Raw genomic sequence first — 21,313 nt, forward strand, 5'->3', positions numbered from 1 at the left:
CATGTAGTATGTGCTTTCAATCTGCGTCAGAAGGGGGGAGGGAGGAAAGAGAACCCTGGCCTTAGATAATTTAGGCACTGCTGAAATGCAATAATGCACAAGTGGAAAGCAATACATATATGTCAGAGCTGCCTCCAGGTCCCAGCTCACAGAGGACCAACGCTAGGCTGTAGTTATGTACAAAAGTCTTTATTGAGATTCAGTCTCCATTTCAAAGCCGCAGCGTGCAGCTCTACGTCCCGACCTTAGACCGGCGAAGTCCTGTCTGAGTCTCCTCCCCCTCCACACCAGTTTAAGACTCTCGCTTTGCTCCACCTCTTCCTAAATTCCTTTCTCCTCTGGGCCCTCCTGCCCGCTAGGGTCTCATCCTTCCTGGACTCCTCTGACGCTGACCCTGACGATTCTTGCCCCTCCTTCCGGCGGGCTTTAGGACCTGGTTCCCTATCCGGGCTACCTTCTGTGCCGCTCGCCTGTACCTTTGAACTTGGCGCGCGCGCCCAGCCTGCAACTTTCCTCTTAACCGTTAACTCGCTCTCCGATGGAGGCGTGGTCCACCCTGACTCATCTTCTCTCGCTGGTGGTGCATGTGTGGGCTCTGACACCTGGGACTCCTCCCCCCCACTACGCTCTGGTGGGGAAGCAGGTCCTGATTTGCAACTGCTGCTCTGGGAGTCCCCGCTGGCCCCTTGCTTCTGGGGTGTCCCCCTTGTGTCGCCCCTTGCCCTGCCCATCGGCGCCCCCTTCTGTGAATCTTCCGATTCGCTGGAGAGGCTCATGGAATCTATCGGGCTGCTGTCATATTCTCCTACGCTCCCCTCGGATTGCTCCCCCTCGCTTTCCATCTCCTCTCCTCCCTGCGCTCCCGCTGAGTCCCTGACAATATATAATGCAAACCTTCTTTAATATAATTGCATTGATTGAAACCTGTTTAAGGAGAATTAACAAAGGAGCAGATGCCTAGTATTCCCAAAACAAATGTTCCTATAATTAATAGATCATCAGTGCTTGACAAGGTTATTAAGGCAGCTATAAATTGGATTATAAGACCATACGCAATAGTCAAAACTGGCCAGAGACTTTTTTATACTTATCTGGCAACAATGGCTCTGCATACACAGACCCCCTATTTTAAAACTGTGGTTTGCCACCCTGAGGCATAAGAACATAAGGGCACAAGAACAGTCTGCTGGATCAGGCCAGTGGCCCATCTAGTGCAGCATCCTGCATCCTGCCCTCACAGTGGCCAACCAGATGCCTGTGGGAAACCAGGAAACAGAGCATGAGCACAAGAGCCCCTCCTGTGGTTTCCAGCAACCACAGGAAGCCTTGCTGCCTCCAAATGTGGACACAGAGCATAGTCATCATAGCTAATAGCCGTTGAAAGCCTTCTTCTCCATGAATTTGTCCAAGCCTCATTTAAAACAATCCAAAGCTGGTGGCCATTGCTGCCTCATTGGAGAGTGAGTTTTATAATTTGACTACACACTGCATGAAGAAGTACTTCCTTTTATGTGTCCTAAGTCTTCCAATATTTTATGAACTTTTATCATGTCACATTTTACTTGCCTTTTCTCTAAACTAGGAATTCCCAGTGCTGCAACCTTTCTGCATGGGGCGCCACTCCATCCCTTTGATCATTTTGAGGTGAAGCAAGCAGAACTGTACACAGTATTCCAAATGCAGTCACACCATTGATTTGTATAATGGCATTATGATATTGGTAGTTTTATTTTCAATCCCTTTCCTAATAATTCCTATCATGCAGTGTCCCTATGTCACAGCTGCTGTACACTTGGTCGACATCTTCATTGTGCTATCTACTGTGACCCCAAGGTCATTCCTGGTCCATCACCTCCAGTGCAGACCCCATAAGCATATACATGAAATTCAGGTTTTTTGCTCCAACATGCATCACTTTACACTTGTTTTCATTGAATTTCATTTGCCATTTTACCATCCATTCACTGAGTTTGGAGAAGTTCTTTTGGAGCTCTTTGCAATCTCTGAACAATTTGGTGTCATTAGCAAACTTGCTCACCTCACTGCTCACTCCTAACTCTACAACATTTATGGACAAGCTGAAAAGCACAAGTCCCAATACCAATCCTTGAGTGACTCCACTTTCTACTTCTCTCCATTTGGAGAACTGTTCATTTATTCCTACTCTTTGCTTCCTGAAACTTAACCAATACCTCACCCATAACAGGACCTCTCCTCTTTCTCATTAACTGCTAAGCATACTCAGGAGTCTTTGGTGAGGTACTTTGTCAAAAGCTTTTTGAAAGTCCAAATACACTATGTCAGCTGCATCACCTCTATCCATACGCTTGTTTAAACTCTCAAAGAGGTTTGTGAGTAAGAACGTTCCCTTGCAGAAGCTGTGCTGGCTCTGCTTCAGTAAGCCTTGTTCTTCTATGTGTTTGGTTATTTATCTTTAACATACTTTCCACCAGTTTTCCAGGGACAGAATTAAGCTAACTGGCCTAAAATTTCCTGTATCCCCCTTTTAAAAATTGGCATTGTTTTGGCTACTTTCTAGTCCCCAATATGGAGGCTGAACCTAATGACAAGTTACATATTTTTGTTAGAAGACCAGCAATTTCACATTAGAGTTCTTTGAGAACTCTCAGGTGGATGTCACCCAGACCTAGCAATATGTCGGTTTTTATTTTGTCTATTAGGTCTAGAACATCATCTCTCATCACTACTATCTGTCCTAGTCCTTCAGACTCTCCTCTTGAACTGAGATCTGCCCTATATCCTTCATTGTGAAGATAGATGTGAGATTGTAGCTTCTCCACAATCTTTTTATCTTCCTTTACAACTCCTTCGACTCCAGCACTATCTACCAGGCTACTGAGATCATGAGCAACATCCACATCCTTTGTAATAGGAAGGCAATTCATGCTGCTGTCTGTATGTCCACCACATACCCGACTACCTATATCCCTAATGATTGAATCACCCAATACCACAATCGCTCCACCCACTGGACAGGTATCCTCGGCATGAGAGAATACATTATTGTCTCCCAAAGAATTGGTCCCTTCTAAACGAATGCCTCTCTCTTCCTCAAGGTGATGTTCTCTTTCCTTGAGACCTTCATTCTCCCTGATAGGAGGGGAGCTGCCATCATGGGAGTGGCACCAGCTACCACATTCCCGAAGGCCTTCTCCACTCCCTCTCTGCCTCTTTTGCACTTTCCAGCTCTGCCACCTTGGCCTCAAGGGAACAAGCTTGCTCCCAGAGAGCCAGGAGCTCATTGCACCTCTGACATACCCATGACTTCTGCTGCATGGAGAGATAATTATATATATGGCGACGGGTGCAAAACACTGGAAAGCTCTCATGCCCCTGCTGGCTTTCTACTTGCCTGTTTGCTGTTGTTTCATTGTTTCTGTTATCTAACTAAGAGTTGGGGATTACTTTGGGCAGAATGCGCTGCCTTGGCCTCTTCACCCTGTTGCCAAACCCACACGTCTGTTTAACTCACCTTGATAAGCAGCCAGGGCCAAGTCACTTTGTCAGTTGGGGCTCATGGAGTGGGTTCCCTGACTAGCTGGTTCAATCTGCACATGTTGACAGAAACCACTTCCCTTATAGGCCTCCCCCCCCTTTCTGTCTAATATTTAGAACTGGGGTTTCCCTTTCTAATTTAGTCTATAAATCGTAAGCTTTTTAACACCATGGTCCTTTCCCCATCTTTATCACCCACCAATGTAGATATTTGTTTAGGGAGATTTGGCTCAGTTTTCTCCCTTGGAAACTTAGAACTTCATGCTGGTTTTCCAGGGAAGAAAACAAAACCCCATGGAGCAGGGAAGAAATGCATAACTGAAATGGGCCTCTTGTTTCAAAACAAAAGCTGAGTTCAGGCAAAGTTTTTCAGCATCTTGAAGATGAATCATACAAAACAAATCCAATATAATAAATTAGCTGAAATCCTCCACTGAACTGGATAAAGCAATAATAATAATAATAATAATAATAATAATAATATGCTGCCACAAACTCTCCCATGAAACTGGATGAAGCTATTCATTCATTATCTTCCAATGCAAACTTCATACACTTGAGAATGAATGGAAACTCAAGATCTACCCACACTGGAAGAATGGCAGATGCAGCTGATGGACTATATGCAACTGGCCGAGATGACTGGCAGAATCCGAGACCTGGGAGAAGAGAGGGTTGAAGAAGACTGGAAGAAATTCAAGATTTATCTACAAAAGTATTGTAATTTGGTTGAATGCTAAGAAGGATGTTAGATCATAAATAATTGCCTACCACTGAATTAGATTGAACTTGACGATAAGTGAGATTGAGGGAAACATAAACTTGTGGAGAATAGATTAAATTAACTGAATAAAATTTAAGAATATAAACAAGATGATAAATTGCTGGAAAAAATTTATAACGATGTAAGTGGGAGTGGGAGACGCGAGGGAGTCCAAAGAAGTTCTGAAAAATGTGTTATGATCCATGTTATATTGTTTATTATTTTTGCATTTTGTATTTTAAAAAAATCTCAATAAATATTTATAAAAAAAATAAAATAAAATGAGAGCTTAGAAGGCAGTAGCTTTGGATCAGGTAACAAAAGAGGGGTGGTTTTTGTTGTTGTTGTTGTTCTGCCTCCGCTTAATTTGAATTCAGTTCATGACATTATTATTACAGTCATAGCTTGGTTGTCAAACGCCTTGGAAGTGATTGTTCCGATTTTTGAACGATTTGTGGAAGCCAAATGTCTGGTGCGGCTTTCGCAGCTTCTGATTGGCTGCAGGAGCTTCCTGCAGCCAATCAGAGGCTGCACTTTCATTTCTGAACATTTTAGAAGTTGAACGGACTTCGGGAATGGATTCTGTTCAACTTCCAAAGTACGGCTGTATTATCATCATTGTCATTATTATAATTATTATTACTTTTTATTAAATTTGTATATTTCTGTTCATCTGAAGATCACAGGGTGGCTCACAACATCAAAATACAAAATGAGAACACAAAATACATAATAGTAAAAGAAAAACAAACTAATAACCCCCCTCCTACAAACATATTTTAAAAGCCATAGAATGTTAATCAGCCAAACCCGGTTGAAGAGAAAAGTTTTCACCCGGCGCCTGCATTTATGTAATGTAGGCATCAGGTGAGTCTCCATGGGGAAGCATTCCAAAAACAGGAAACCTGCACGGAACTCATAGGTTTTCACATAGGTTGAGTTCACAAGAACTTGGGTTTGAGCGTATATCACATTAACAATTAAGGCCACTGAGACATGAGAACTAGTTGAGGGAAGCAGGGATATGTGAAAAACAACAACACTCCATTTCAATTAGCCTTTCACTATACTTTAGTTGAGATCCCTGCATTGCAGGGGTTTGGACTAGAAGACTCTACAATTCTATGATTCTATGAGGAACCTCAAAATTTGCCTCAAAACTTCACTTTAGCTGCAATTTGGTGTCAATGTGAAATATTTCATTAGATGTATAAATATGGCCACCATCCAAAAAAATTCTTTGGATGCTCTTTACACAAGCAGGATTCTCCAAAATCACCTTGATATTTTTCTTTAATATAGATTAGGGTTACCTGTATACCCAGCAGCTCTTCCTAGCTGGAGTAATTTATAAAGTAAATGGAAGTCCGGGTTAGCGCCATCGACTAATGGCGGATTCCCTCCGAGCTCCGGAGGGAATCGGCTCCGCAGGATCGGGTCTTGTCCGCGCCGGCGACGCGGGGACCCTTAAAAATCACAGGCGCTGATGCCTGTGAGCGTGGTGACTCGGGGGGCACCATTTGCGCCCCCCAAACCGCGAAGGAGCCTTTTTAAAGTAAATGAGCTCTTTATACATTACTAGCAATGGGCAAGCCATCTCTATCTTCATTCAGACTGAACTGGGCCAAAATAACTCTTCAGTTTTGTCCAGCTCTGTGGTCCACAGACAGGAACAAAAGAGCTGGCATTCAACACTGCAGAATCTTGTTCTGAGTTGGGAGAATCATAAAATAATTGAATTGTATAGTTGAGGACTACAAAATGTAAGGACAAATAGTAGGTCATGCTACAAAGAATTATTTGAAATTTAACAGAGTGCTGTTAATCACGTCTCCCTTCCCTTCAAATTATGTTTTATATGTGAAACATATTTTAGTGGCTAAGTAATTCCACCAATTGTCAGCACTATTCACCTCACCCTGATGAAGAACACTAGTCCCCACTAAAGACAACAAACTAGAACAAGGAATGAGTTTAGCTCACACTGTCTTAACATTGCAGTAAGATACAAATAATTTAGGAATAGGGTGAATAATAAAAGTCTTCATTTATTTTTGACCAGTTTTTGTACATTTCCAGAATGGTTTCTTTGTGACTGTTTAATGATAAGTTGCAACTATTACTGTGGCACCTTCACCTGCACTGTGGTAGGTCAATGTTGTTATAATCCTCATCTTGCAGAGGGCTAAAAGGGAGAGGCTGGTCAAAGGGACATTTTCAGTTGCTGGCTGACTGACACAGGATTTAAAGCAAGGAGTTCATGAGTTGCAGTTCAATCTCTTGGCCATTCTGACTCTTGCCTCATGGCTGGTACAGTTAACCACAAATCACTGGTCTCCTCTCCTGAGTAAGACTCCAGTCCTCCTTCCCCCAGTGCACACTCATCCGTGTCCTGCCAGTTCCTGACACCCTACCATCACCCTGACACCTGATAGTCTTTCAAAAATGCAGTCATAGGTAAGCTGTGCCACATGTGTGGTGACTTCCTACACAGATGTGGCAATCAGCACCATGCTATCCCAAACTGCACAACAGAGGGGTTTTGATGGGATGGTGACAATTTCTGGAGCAATGCAGAGAATCATTTGACATGAACAGGTTGCCATGTGGGGCAATCTTCATGCAGCTGTGCTTTCATGGGACTATTATGCTGCTAATAACACATGTGAATTTGGACATTCAAGCTTTTCCAGCAATGTTGCTAACAATTTAACTGATGCCAGTTACTTTGACTGAAGTATTCTATGGATAAGATGGGATAAGCTCCACCCGGCCATTCTATTTCCTGGAGTGCCTTAGCACCTAAGCCAAGCTAACATATGGCTCACATAATCAATTATCAGAGAGTGGGCCTACTGGTGAACCTAGCAATATCCCAAAAGTGGATACACATATAGCATCCCTCCAGACATGTGAGCAGTCCTGACCATTCCATAGTATGCAATTCACATGGAGAAACAGAAGATTCAGTCTAGCAAAGTTGAGTGCCTTTAAATCCTACTTATTCTAATGGGAGAATACTCCAACTGAAATTTCATTCTTCTAACCGATTGTTGTTAGTTGACCTTAAGTCCTACTTGCAGTCACCATGTTCAAGGGGTTTTTTAATGGTCCATGTGAATGTATACACAGTGTGGGAGGCAACTATATGTGGTGTGAACAGTTCTTACAATTAAGAGATCTCACATCTGTAATAACAAGTTTTAGAAAAAAACTAATGAAACGCAGTCAATAAATCTGAGTGGTACACGTTGCTCTTTTGCTCCAGCAGGGGCATCTGTTAACAGAAGAGGAGGGGTGGCAATTTTTACAAGTTTGTCCTCCTTCCTGCAGTCCCTCACCCCACCTCAACACACACTCTGTTCTGGTGGGCCCCAACCACCCAGAGCAGATTTTCAGGGGAGACTGTGGAAGGCAGAATTGGAAGTAAATGCTTCCCTTTCTGTTCCATTAGCGGACATCAGCATTGGATATACAACCCCATCTTTAGAAAGATAGTAAGACAGTAAGAAAGGTGAGGCCCTATGATTATTGCTTTTTCTGGGCTTTATATGGGTTTTATCATCTTTGCACTAATAATGCCAGTTGAAAAGGCTGAAGAACCTCCATCTGAGGTTCAGAAAAACTGTGGATGGGGTTGAGGAAAAATCCCTTGAGCTAGATGGACCATTGATCTACTCTGAACAGGGCAATTCATTTTTCCACTTCGTAGGTACTCATTTCCAGACTTACTGAGGCTGTTTCATGCCTAAGGTTACATGTATGAAAATATTTGCTTCATGATAATTGGAGCCTAACTGCTCAAAAGTGCTCCAGTTGAAGAGAACTAGATCTTCAGGTTGTCAGAAAAGGCAGGGTGATTTCAGTCACAGAAAGTAACCTAGGCATTCATAGCAGTCAAAACTAATTCCTGCAATAGAAATATATACCATGTTTTTTGCTCTATAAGGCTCACTTTTTCCCTCCTAAAAAGTAAGGGGAAATGTGTGTGTGTCTTATGGAGCGAATGCAGGCTGCGCAGCTATCCCAGAAGCCAGAACAACAAGAGGGATTGCTGCTTTCACTGCACAGCGATCCCTCTTGCTGTTCTGGCTTCTGAGATTCAGAATATGTTTTTTCTTGTTTTCCTCCTCCAAAAACTAGGTGCGTCTTGAAGTCTGGTGCGTCTTATAGAGCAAAAAATACGGTACTTCAAGCCATTTAGAATATAACCCTATGATCCCTGAGAAGGCATTTTAGAGGCCGCTGGATCCATTAGATCTCATTTTCTCTATTCTCAGAGATCTCATGTTGGAAGCTGTGGGAAGATCAACTATCAGTCCTGCTTCAATGTCAGAGCTCTAATATCAAAGATAGTGAAAAGAAGACATTCTGGAGAGGGCGTTGCCTTCCTGTTCTCTCAACAAGCTCACAAAGTGGGGTGGGAGCAAACTATGCCAGTCCTGGAGCTGGAGTACTCCTTACCAATGTTTCCTGGGGGGGGGGGGGGCTTAACAAAAAGTTAGGAGGGAGAACAAAATGCCATTAGTGCATTGGGAAATATCGTTCTTCAACTTTCGGTTGTCCTTCACCTGCGCCTTTGGATTGCTCTGTAAACAAGTGGAATGGCAATGGGGTCAGCCTTTCCTGCATAATGATAGAATATGAACCACCTCTTATCAGTTTTGTTTGTTTCCATAGGCTTGGAGTTCTTCAGTCCACCATCTTATTGTGGATCTTCTCATGTGTTTACCCATCCTTGATGAAAAATGGAAATACTGTGGCCTTGATCCAGAGAAACACAAGTGGAAATGAGGATGGCCTAGCCCTAGAGTGACTTTTCAGCACCTCAAAAAGCTCCACCTGAGCACTTGGGGACCCTCTTGGATGAGGTGTGTTGTGATGTGAGGGGCTGGGGTGGAAGGGGGAGACACTGAAAGTTGGGTGAAAACACCTTACATGAGCAGGAAGGTGCCTGCCTGATTTTTTGCCCATCCATCCTTTCCCCACAGCAACATAGCCCACCTCATTTATAAGAATCCTCCAACCCTCAGGAGAGAGGGCTGCCAGGAGAAGGGAGGTGTGGGGAAGTCATTTGAGGTCAGTTCCACTTTCACTGACACTTCTCCACTGGTACAATCATTCTAGGTTAACTTGCAAAATTGATTGTTTCTTTTCTGGTGTTCTTCATTAATACTAGATACAGGTCAGTCAAAGTGCTTAATTGCTGGTTATACTCCTTTGCAGCATGAAAGCTACAACACGTTTTCCAAAGGAGGTAGATGGACTTGTACATATCTCTAAGGAGTCTCATATTTTGGAACCAAAACAAGTTAAAATCTGACACTGAAGGTAACATGCTAGTTCTAATTATCTCTAATGCACCTCCTATTCCCACCCACCTGACAATGATAACACAGAAATTGGATATGTATTGACTAGCATGCCACATCTTTTCCCAATATCAATTAGACATCAAATTAATGCATGATTTTTAAAGTACTATATGTATTTCTATATCTAGATGTACATACACAATGAAATAAGGAATCAATGAATTAATATGTATTGGTCTTACCTTAAATTCCTCCAAGATTTTGTAGCTTTTCCCATGGTATTCACAAAAGTTCCTCACTTCTTTGCATTCCGGACAGCATCCATTGTGTTCTACTTTAGTACACTTTGGGTGGATTTTGGGGCATTCTGGTTGGTCACAAACAGGTCCATCCTCAGTACAGACACATGGACAGTTGGAATGCCCTGGAAAAAACCGCTCTCCCAGTTTGTATACAAAACCACTGTCATCCACACAACCTTTCCCTCGATAGTCATCAAATATCAGATTATTATCATTATTTGAGATTTGTTCACCTTCATCAGCAGGGTAGTCTTCATGGTTGAAGGCAGCTGGAGTGACCAAACTAGGAATTAGCAACAGAAATATGCAGGCTTCATGAATATGAAGAGCCATCCCCCTCCTCAACTTCTGTATATGGTCCTAATATCAGATATACACAGATGCTTCCATGGAGAGGCCAGAGTGATGGGCTGAAAACAAATATTTTAAACAGGTACAATTTGAAACATATATAGCTATATAGCAGCTGACAAACATTAACTGATTAGAAATCCTGTCTTTTTAAGAACAATGGGGTCAAATCATTAGGCCATGTATGTAATACTAGCATAATCAACTGGAAATACGTGTACATAATTTGGATAATCCTCAAGCTATATTGGCTCTGTCTAATGCCCGGAATTGGTTGTTCATCTAACTTCATCTGGATAGCACGCACAATGTGTACCTCAATATAAACATTCTCCTGGTTGAATTAAACAACGTTCACACAATAGAATGAAATTGTATAAAGCAATGTATTGCTAAATCTCAATGGATGATGAGCTATATGCCTTCAACTTGTCTCCAGATAACGCATCCATCATTCTAACTAGAAAACTAAAAGGGAATGCTAATCCAAAATGGATTGGACAATATGCCTATTAGCCAAGCAAGATAAGAATTGATACTTCTTGACGTTAGTCAGACTTCTGTGTGACAAACACATGAGTGACATGTTGAATATTTCCCACGGTGTTTGCATAAATGCAAGGAATTTGTTGTTTACATCTAGGTGGCATGCACATTTGTTTACTCACTGGTGCAGAGATTTTTTTTTTTTAATTGTTATGAGGATGAATTACAGGTGAATGAGACTTTAATGGAATTCAGTCTAGAGACCATAATCGTTTCTACTGGGATCACAACCCAGCACTGCTTTCAACCCACCTCAATTGGTTAATTAAAACAAAGATGTAAATATGCCAGCAAATATGGGAAGCAAGAGGTTAAAGAGAGAATGATTCTGAAATGTAATTACATTTAGACTTCAAATGAGAAGAAAATGGTGTACCAATTCTACTACTGAGTATAATGAAAAACGTTTGGCTGTGGTACTTTTCTGACAGAAATCAAAATTTGTATTTCTATATGTCTTTTCTATATGAACTGATTCATAATGGCTTCTTTTTCTTAGCCAGTAGCCTCCAGTATGCCTTACAGGGGCTCAACATCACTGTAGCACTCATATGTATGAGTCCTGGTGGATCCTGAGTGGCTGTGTTCATACTTGGATTTGCGAACTGATTATTTTTCTTATTTTACATTTCCCCTTGCCTTATCTTAGGGCATCTAATATCATCCCCCCTAGTCTTAGGGCATCTAATATCATATCAAAATATACAAGAGCATGTACAAGGAGAAACCTACTAGGCACACTTAATTATTTCAATAGGCCATGTCAGCTTAGTATCTCATACACCACCATATACACACAGATAATCCACAGAATTCATAACAGAAGGCATGTACACAGATTGCCTGGTTTCAAAACGAAGGGGAGTCCTGCCTTTCCCTCACACTCTACTTCTGTTCTGCTGCTTTACTATTGGCTGTGCTCACTCTGACAGACTTACTCCTGTATCACTCTTCTTGCCCAAGAGCAAGAGAAGAAAAGAGTGGGAAGGAGGGTTTTTATGAAATTGGAGAGAAAACAGAAATTCTATAAATTCTAAATTTATAATAAAAATCTTCTATGGCAAGAGTTATTTCAATTAATTGGATGTGTGGCATAGAGTTAAAATCAAAACAATAATCTTACCTCTTTTGAATCTCTTGCTGTCTGGGACCAACTTAACAGTGGTCTATATCTAACTGATATAGACATGCTAATAATGATAGGATATCTAATTTTTATATCGACATGTACACAATGAATGTGTATCATTTATATGCCCATCTGTATATGCATCTATATACTCCAGGTTCTTTTAAAAATAAAATGCTGCCAAGCAAGAATGACTCAGGGAAAAAGCAAGCCTTGCATCTTGCAGAACAAACTAGATGATCCTGTTGACAAAGCAGTTTATTCAGTGCTGAGAGAAAGCAAAGAAGGGGATTGGGTGTTTCACATGTCTGCTCAGAATGTTTCATTACTTGAAGTTCAAGATATGCTTTTACCACAAGAGTACATCCTACAGCAGTGGCAAGAGCATTGGGCTCTGTTTTATTTGTGCTGCAGAACTGTTTAGCCTGCCTTTCGGATTCAGTCAGAGAGACACTTACATGCTACAGGTAGGCTCCAGTGAGCCCATGCTTAAAGCTGTGGAAACTTTAGAAAACAAGCAAATTGCAAAAAAACTGACTTATAGTGGGGACAACAGAGAACAACCTATTGAATAAAATCAAGCATCATGAATAAAAAGAAAACAAATTTCACAAAGGATTAACATTGTTAACAATACTTTCCTACAGCATTTGGCCATTGTGGGTATTTTGTTAGAACTTCATTAGCCTGTGTTTTTATAGAGAGAGGGGGGATGGAATAGAATGAAAATCTATTCTGTTGTTTAAAAATTCAACATAAAAATAAGCTCTGGAAAGCTATCGCAGTACAAATTTATTCTCTTTTACTATTTCTGATTTTAGGGGATTTTAAATTCTTGAGAAGTCTACATTTTATTTCATTGTAAAATGTATACTTACCTATTCCAAGTGAAAGCTGGAAAGGGTTACAGGCCACCATAGATTAAAATTTCAGCAAGTCCTCTTAATTACACTTCCAAGAAAGAATCATGGAAAATCCCTTTCCCCAATGCCTCCCATTTCACACAGGAAACCCGGCAGATACACCAAGAGACTGAAGCTTTAACCCTGTGTTCAGAATTCAAATCAACAACCATAAGGGGGTCCGGAGGTGAGGCTGCTTGGTATAAAGCTACACCCCAAAATTATGGTCATTGTTGCTAGATTGTTCTTTTATCTCCTTATATCCTTGGTTGCGATCTTCAGTTCCACCCCCCCACCAAAAAAGACCCCCACCAGATCACACCGCTCTGTATATCTGCAAAAAAGCAGGCAAGGGTGGAGAATGTGCTACGCTTCCAGTTCCAGAAACAGCAACAGCAACAGCATGCTGGAGCTTAGAGCCAATCCAGACCGAAATGCAGTCAGCAGCACCATCGTGTCAGTGTGGCTTTCCAGAGGCTCTCCCCAAAACAAATGATAGGGGACGTGTGGGTTTCAAGCACGGCAGCAACTTTTGGCAAGATTCAGCACTGAACAGCAGCACCTTCGGAGCACATTCTGTCGAGCCGATTCTGGGATCCTTCAGCACCACGGACAGCAGCCGGCGATTCGCATTTTGCATCATGCAGGCGGCGGAACGTGCCGCTCCTCTGGGCGAAGAAAACAAATCCTACGCTTCTACTCAGTGGGTCCACGTTCACTCTGGGAAGCTTTCCCTAGACGGAAGGTATTTTCTAAATTACCCATAAATATACTTTTGCATTTGACAACTCCCTTCCAAAGAAACAAAACAGAAACCCTGCCGATTTCAAAACGGTAGAATCAGACGAGACTGCAGGGCTACGTTCCAGGAAGTGGCAGTCGGTAGATTGAGGCTCTCTGCAGTTACTGAATGATGAGGCAAGGGTATCTGTCAAGGCATTGGTCTGAAACTTACACATTCTTGTTTTGCTGTCAGTCAGAATTACTACTTTAAAAAATACATGTGTGTGTGTGTGTGTGTGTGTGTGTGTAGATCTGTATTGAACTCTAAAGTGTAGATGAATTTAGAGGTTAGAACAAGTTAAATATAGCACCACTGCCAGAAAAGTATATTTTCTCTTCTGCCTTGTGCTGTAGTACCTTGGTGGTGGTGGGGATAATTTCCCCTGCAATTCATCTCCTCTGTCATTAGGCGTCATTGTAAAGCTATTTCTCGAGGAAAATGCCAAATGATAGCTTCCTTTGATGCATTCTTTATTGCCAAATGAACAGGCATGATTGCAAAAAGATAGTGTGTGTACATATATATATATATAAAATTAAACTAAGATATGAAAACTTTGCTTTATTTCAGATAATGGAAATACAGTTTAAGCCACCGGCACTGCTAGGAGGGTGCAGGAGAATTACTGTGAGATTTAATAAAATAGTGGACAAGTGTCTCAGTTCCAAATGCGAACGGTACCATCAGAGCCACCCGAGACCAGATGTTCTGCCTTGTGATCAAAAACGATGCTCTGAACTTCATCTTCATGGCCCAACAAGCTGGACAGATGACCCGATTTGAGTTCTAAGGTCTTAACAGTTCCATCGTTGCTTGCGAGAGCTACAATACGACCTATAACATAGAGCAAGGAGATCAGAGGTCCAGAAGACAAGAGTAAAGAAGCAACTTTGGGAGCTCAGTGCCTGAGGCTGTAGACTCTCACGTTCAATTTATCCATTTTCTGCACATAACTGAGACTCAGATGAGCAAGCACTTTTACCACAAAGTACATAAAATCAATGTTTAAAAGAGATTAGATCTGAGAGTGATTAAATAAACCTGAGGATTTCACACTGCCATTCAAGTAAACAAAACTGTGGGGACCATTGTTTAATATAAGGCTTAAATGCCTTTAGTCCAGTCATTCATATTCTGTAATCAGGAAGCAAAATTTTGAATTAAAACATGAAATAAATCTGTAAATTAAATATGCAAATCAATAAAATGATTTTTTTTAATAAACTTTAAGTTTTTTGCACAATATTTTTACCATAGGTATATATATAAATAAAATTTAGATTGTAAGGGGCCATAAGTGTTTAGCAATGAGAGCATGAACGTTTGCTATGCATTGAAGTCAAAAACTGCCCCCCAAACTGAAGACAGCTACTTATCCAGCAAACCCTTGGAAGCAGAGGATGCCCAGTATGTACACAAAGAGGTCCATTTCCTGCAATACCCCTCCTTGCAATGGAGTCAAAAACTAAGAGCTTCCAACTTGATTTGAAGAAAGTGGGGGAGCCCTCTGGAATGCTTTCTCTGTAATCTAGGTAAAAATATGGACCAGAGAGAATAGGCATTTCAATGGCTCTAAAATGCAACTAGCTATTGAAAACATAAATTATATCAGATGCTGAGCAAGAATCCTTTATTTGTAACCCATAGAGAGAGAGAGATTGTGAATGTGGATGACAGAAAAGGGTGTCAAAGAGGGCTGGGGAGGATATCTAGAAGCAGCAGAGATCTACATTTTCCAAAAACTGGCAAGGGCTGGAACTTCCAACTCCATTACAAAACCTAAAAGCCTGATTGAGGCAAAGGCTATACATACACACTGCCCTCTGTCGCCCTCTATTGCCAGTAACTCAGTGTTCCAGCATGAAAATTTGGGTGGCTAAAGGGAAGTACATGTTTTATTGGCAGCATTCCTTCAGCCAAGCAGAGGTTCCCACAGCAGGAACCTGTGACAGCCTCAAGGTCAAGAGTTGGGTGGGATAACTCAAATCCTTTTGACCCTGGACACATGACGGAATCCATGGAAAGAGACCCTGAAGAGGTCCAGCACAGGACTTCATGGCTGCCCTGATGACTGTGGGGCTGCCCCAACATGTCATCAACCCAACGCATGTGACAGGCTACACCTTGGACCTTGTTTTCTCAACTGGGCAGGAAGAGGGTGATCTGAATATTGACTCCAGCCCCTTCCTGTTGTGATTTAGGCTGCCTCTGAAGACGGCTTGGAAACCTCAGCTGGTGCAGAATTCAAAGGCCAGGATACTCCCTGGGGCAAAACAGTTTGAGCATATAATGCCAATCCTGGCCTGGCACTGGTTGACAATTAGTTTCTAGGCCCAATTTAAAGTTCTGCTTTTAGGCTACAAAGCCTAAAACAGCTCAGGACTGCAATACCTCAAGGACCACTTCTTCCCATATGAAATGTCCTGGACCCTGTAATCATCATCTGAGGCCCTTCTTTGTGTGAGAAGTCCAGAGGATGGCAACACAAGGACAGGCCTTTTCTACAGTGGCTCCCGGCTTGCGAGATGCTCTCCCCAGGGAGGCTTGCCTAGTGCCTTCACTATGTAGCTTTAGGCACCAAGTAAAAACATTCCTCTTCTCCCAGGCCTTTGGGTGATTGAACAATCTATGGCATTTTTTAAAAAATAGATTTTATTAAAGTTTTGAAGCTTACAGAAAGAAAAATAGAAAAAGTTAGACAAACAAAGCACAAAAAAGAACAAAAAAACCCCCACAAATCCAACCTTTACATAACTTTCTTTCCTTTGCTTATTTCCTTGACCTCCTCACACCTCCCTTTTTTGTATTCTAGTTCAATTAGATATTTCAGCAAATCCTTTCCATCTTTGTTTTTATCCTAAAAATTTATCTTGATATACTATAATTTTACATTCTCCTCTTTCACTAATTACCAATCCAATTTTACTTAATCCTTTATAACATTTCTGCTAAAACCACATAGCTTCATTCCAACATCCTTCTAACATTCCTTAATTTTACAATGTTTCTGTAGATAAACTATAAAAGGCTATAAAGGCTATAAAAGGTTTGTAATCCAGGAGGGTTCACGGAGGAGAAGTTGTTACAGCCGCCATCTTCTCTATGGGAGCAGCCAGATAAACTTTAAATTTTTTCCAATCTTCTTCCACCGACTCTTCTCCCTGGTCTCACAATCTATGGCATTTTAAACTGTGTGTGTTTGTGGGGGGGGTGTTATTGTTTGTTACTATGGTATGTATTTTTGTTTTTATATTGCAAACCTCCCCAGGATCTTCAGGTGAAGGGCAGTATAGAAGTTTAATAAATTGTTATCAATATTATAATGAATCTGAATAACTCTTCCAATATGCCTTCAGCTTCCTGAGGGTCTTTCTACTTGCTAAAGTTACTTGGAGCTACTGAGAAGGGTACTGTTAGCTGGTTCAGTGCTGCTCTTCTAAAGCTTTGGCAATGTAGCACTATCATCCCATGTTCCTTACTCACCTGGCTAGGCTTCATGAGGAACTTAGAAGTGTCATATCACTGCCCTCTACCAGTGGAAGTATAGGCTACCACTCATAGGTAGGGGAACTGTTAGGACATTGGAACACTGTCCAAGGATATTAGAATCCAAATTGCTAGTACTATACCAGAATCACAAACAGGAAACCGTTTTTTAAAAAAGGAGAAGGAGCAGAAGAAGACGCTGGCTAAATATCAGGAAAACCTTTCTGACAGAAAGAGCTGTTTGACAGTGGAACAGACTGCCTTGGGAGGTGGTGGACTCTTCTTCCTTGGAGGTTTATAAGCAGAGGTGGGAGGGCCATCTGTCATGGATGCCTGAGCTGAGATTCCTGCATTGCAAAGGGTTGGACTAGATGACCCTGGGTGCCCTTCCAACTCTACAATTCTTTGATTCTATTATTCTACCCCAATATGCCATTGTAGAGAGATCACTTAAGAGCTAAAGTTAAGCTAGGATCTGGTATGTTATATATTTGAATTACTCTCTAAACGTACCTGAGAAACTCCTCATAAATTAAATGTAATAATCATGAGCTTCACGTACAATCAAAAATCAATAAAATCATTTCAAAGCAGATGTGGTCCTTCCAAGAAAGACATCACTGCAATTCAAGTAATGATTACAAGCACTTTTGGGGTAAAGCAGAAAGTTCAAAATACACTCAGGGTGATTATAAGCCCTTTATGTCTTCTGGTATATGGTTTAAAAAATTACCCAAAGTTGAAGAATTTGTTTTTTTCCAGGTCAAAGGCTGACTTGAAGGAACAACTCCATCCCCATTGTTCAACCTGGCCCCTGAGGTCCAGTTCTGGGGGCCTTCTGGTGGTTCCCTCACTGTGTGAAGTGAAGTTACAGGGAACAAGGCAGAGGGCCTTCTTGGTGGTGGAATGCCCTCCCTTTGGAATGCCCTCCCTTTGGAATGCCCTCCCATAATAAAATTATTGTTGCTGTTATTATTGCTGCTGCTGCTGCCGTTATCCCTTCTCCTTAATTCATAAATAGTCCCGGAAGCCAATAGTAACTTGCCATTCTGAGAATAGGTGCACATGCACATATAATAAATGTTGATCTGATTGAAGCAGTGGGATTTAACATGGCAACTATCTCACTTCATAGTTTCAACGAGATTCACTGTGCCAATACATTTTATCTTATACTCCTTTTAAAACCTGCTCTATCCCCCCATGCCTCGGGGTGCATTTTCACATTTCAGAATGGGTCTTCCTGCATGACTTCTTAGAATCATAGAATCATAGAATCATAGAGTTGGAAGAGACCACAAGGGCCATCGAGTCCAACCCTCTGCCAAGCAGGAAACACCATCAGAGCACTCCTGACATATGGTTGTCAAGCCTCTGCTTAAAGACCTTCAAAGAAGGAGACTCCACCACACTCCTTGGCAGCAAATTCCACTGTCGAACAGCTCTTACTGTCAGGAAGTTCTTCCTAATGTTTAGGTGGAATCTTCTTTCTTGTAGTTTGGAGCCATTGCTCTGTGTCCGCTTCTCTGGAGCAGCAGAAAACAACCTTTCTCCCTCCTCTATGTGACATCCTTTTATATACTAAATACTAATCTTAATACTAAATGGGTGTCCAGCAGATGCTTCTAATGACCAACTTATCTTTTTAATGTTATTTCTTGCACCTTTGCAACAGCTCTGTGAATTTGGGTACTATTAGGGAAATTGACAAAGGCTACCCACCACTTTCTACTCAATGGGTTCTACTCTATTGCTTTCAATGAGACTTTGCCATGGCTAACGTCAGTAGAAGAATTTGAGGTTATGAATTATTACATTGATCCAATAATTTTATGTAAATTTTAGACAGAAGCTTCAACTGACAATGAGCTAGATCTAATCTAGCTGAGGGTGCAGCCCTAATCCCCTTTGCACCAGGTTGGTGTGTGGGTGCTGCATTGGGCAGAAGTTCTCCTTCACCCAACCCTGCCAGGCTCCCCCTGTGGGGTGATGCCAGCATCAGCCTGCTGGCATGGAGCTCCCCTTCCACCCACTGAATGTGCAGGCAGGCAAGATCCCTGTCTGGTGGCCACTAGTGGAAATCCCAAAATGGTGTACTCCAGAGGTGGAGAGGGGCTGAGATGGCCCTCTGTGCAGTCACGTGATGGCACTGGGTCCAAACTGGCACAGGGCACTGAGCACCAGATACAGCCCTGCCTCATTTCCACCCTGGCCAACATGAGCAGCAGGGCTATGGGTAAGGCAATAGCACAACTACTGTGTTAAACCATGCCAGGCCCTGGCCAGGGTTTAGATTGCATCCTTAAATGCACTTAAGTCCCATTGAAATGTGTGGGACTTAGATCATGAACCACTGAGTTCAATGGAACCTAAACTCAACTAACTCAATCTTGATCCAACCCAATGTCTGTTCTCTTTCTTGAGATGTCTCCTGTTTTCCTCTGCTTGGAATTCTATTAGTGATGGTTTACAGAATTTGCAAAAATGAAGCAGAAAACAGAATAATTAATTCTGCTACAGGATACGCTGTACTAAATTCTGGTTACACAACTCAGAGAATGGAGAAAGGAATTAAACAAGTAAACAGAATGAGGATGAGGATGGAATAAACAAGCAAAGCATGAAGGGGCTGAGGAAAATTTGCTTTAGATTTTGAATTTGCTAGAGGAGAAAGAGCAGGCTTAACTTTCCAAGTTATTTCAGCACATTTCTGCACACTCCACACTTAGAGGAGGGACACTGATATAAGTACAAGAGAAGCCAGTCTAAGCATGATAAATATGCCCTAATTTGCACACATTTATAACTACTGGGCTACTTCATCTAAAACAAAGCCTGACACAGCAAAGATCTCTACGATGGATTAGGGTGTCCAAAGGAGCAGATGTGAATATCTATTATAAGCTCTTTTCTAGCAAGGCTTTGCTGACAGAAGTATTACGTATGGATTTCACCTGCAGTCAGGCTCCATGGGCAATCACTGAGAGGGGGGGGAAATGCCCCCCATGTGTCCTAAAAATACTATGTCTGGTAGAGGGCTAATACCCTTTCAGCTTTTCAAACCAGTAAAATGTATTTTATTTTATTTTTCTTAGTAGGCTGTTGGAAGCTGCATTTTACCTTGAGAAACAACAATAAACAAAAATGGATATTTTTGAAATACTATATATTTAATTAAAACTTCAGTTGCCTTCTAGAGGATTAGGAATATATTCTTATACTGCAACAGACTAAGCTCTACATTTCCTACTGCATGAAGTTACTGGTTTAGAATGTGGATTGCTCTGCACTTGGAATCTCAGTGTTTTTAAAGGACCATGGGAACGATTCATCCAAAGTTAAACACCTGTCAGTTCAACCAATTTCACTGGAAGGCATGAAGCCCTCTGAAATAGATGGGACCTCATAATGTATAACTTGGTTTTGCAGACAGACAATCTGTGCTCAGAAATGAAGGCACACCTGGATTGGTTCCTTTAACTGAAATAAGCGAGCAAGCTGAGAATTGTAGCTATAAGAAATATTAAGTGTACTGGGTCATATCCCACACTGCTGTTCTGCTAGCTAGTGCAGCAGACTTCCGTGTGCGCAATGGAACCTGACCATCCTCTCTTCTCCCCTGCAGCTCCCCTCTCTCAAAACCTGCTCCAGACGGGAGCAGATTCTGAGGGAGCAGGGGGAGAGGATAGGAAGTCTCATTGCATGAAAGAAACACTGCAAGTGCAATGTCAGAAACAAACTAAAGTCCCCAGCAAAGCCACTATTAATGTATGCTTAATTTTGTAGATAGTGATGTATGGAAGTGAAAGCTGGACCATAAAGAAGGCTGATCGCCGAAGAATGGATGCTTTTGAATTATGGTGCTGGAGGAGACTCTTGAGAGTCCCATGGACTGCAAGAAGATCAAACCTATCCATTCTGAAGGAAATCAGCCCTGAGTGCTCACTGGAAGGACAGATCGTGAAACTGAGGCTCCAATACTTTGGCCACCTCATGAGAAGAGAAGACTCCCTGGAAAAGACCCTGATGTTGGGAAAGATGGAGGGCACAAGGAGAAGGGAATGACAGAGGACGAGATGGTTGGGAAGTGTTCTCGAAGCTACCAGCATGAGTCTGACCAAACTGCGGGAGGCAGTGGAAGACAGAAGTGCCTGGCGTGCTCTGGTCCATGGGGTCACGAAGAGTCGGACACAACTAAATGACTAAACAACAACAACAA

General features: G+C 41.9%; 2 protein-coding genes across 7 annotated transcripts in view; both read right to left on the bottom strand.

Annotated features, from left to right (window-relative positions):
- Positions 1–12,898, bottom strand: part of VWC2L (von Willebrand factor C domain containing 2 like) — a 125,695-nt gene extending 112,797 nt beyond the window's left edge. For 4 of the 5 annotated variants that reach the window (XM_079983154.1, XM_079983150.1, XM_079983152.1 and 1 more), the window contains exons 1-2: positions 12,801–12,898; positions 9,837–10,306 (exon numbers count right to left, since the gene is read on the bottom strand). In XM_079983154.1, the coding sequence (XP_079839280.1) occupies positions 9,837–10,229 (393 nt within the window). In that variant the 5' untranslated portion in view covers positions 10,230–10,306; positions 12,801–12,898. The remainder of the gene's footprint in view (positions 1–9,836; positions 10,307–12,800) is intronic. The other variant, XM_079983151.1, reaches the window with a different exon arrangement.
- A 1,256-nt stretch (positions 12,899–14,154) lies between these two features.
- The window catches only part of SPAG16 (sperm associated antigen 16), a 437,472-nt gene continuing 430,313 nt past the window's right edge, over positions 14,155–21,313 (bottom strand). For both annotated transcript variants that reach the window (XM_079978996.1, XM_079978995.1), the window contains one exon: positions 14,155–14,442. In XM_079978996.1, the coding sequence (XP_079835122.1) occupies positions 14,267–14,442 (176 nt within the window). In that variant the 3' untranslated portion in view covers positions 14,155–14,266. The remainder of the gene's footprint in view (positions 14,443–21,313) is intronic.

The sequence above is a fragment of the Podarcis cretensis genome (assembly GCF_951804945.1).
Source record: "Podarcis cretensis genome assembly, chromosome: 1".
Taxonomy (NCBI): domain Eukaryota; kingdom Metazoa; phylum Chordata; class Lepidosauria; order Squamata; family Lacertidae; genus Podarcis; species Podarcis cretensis.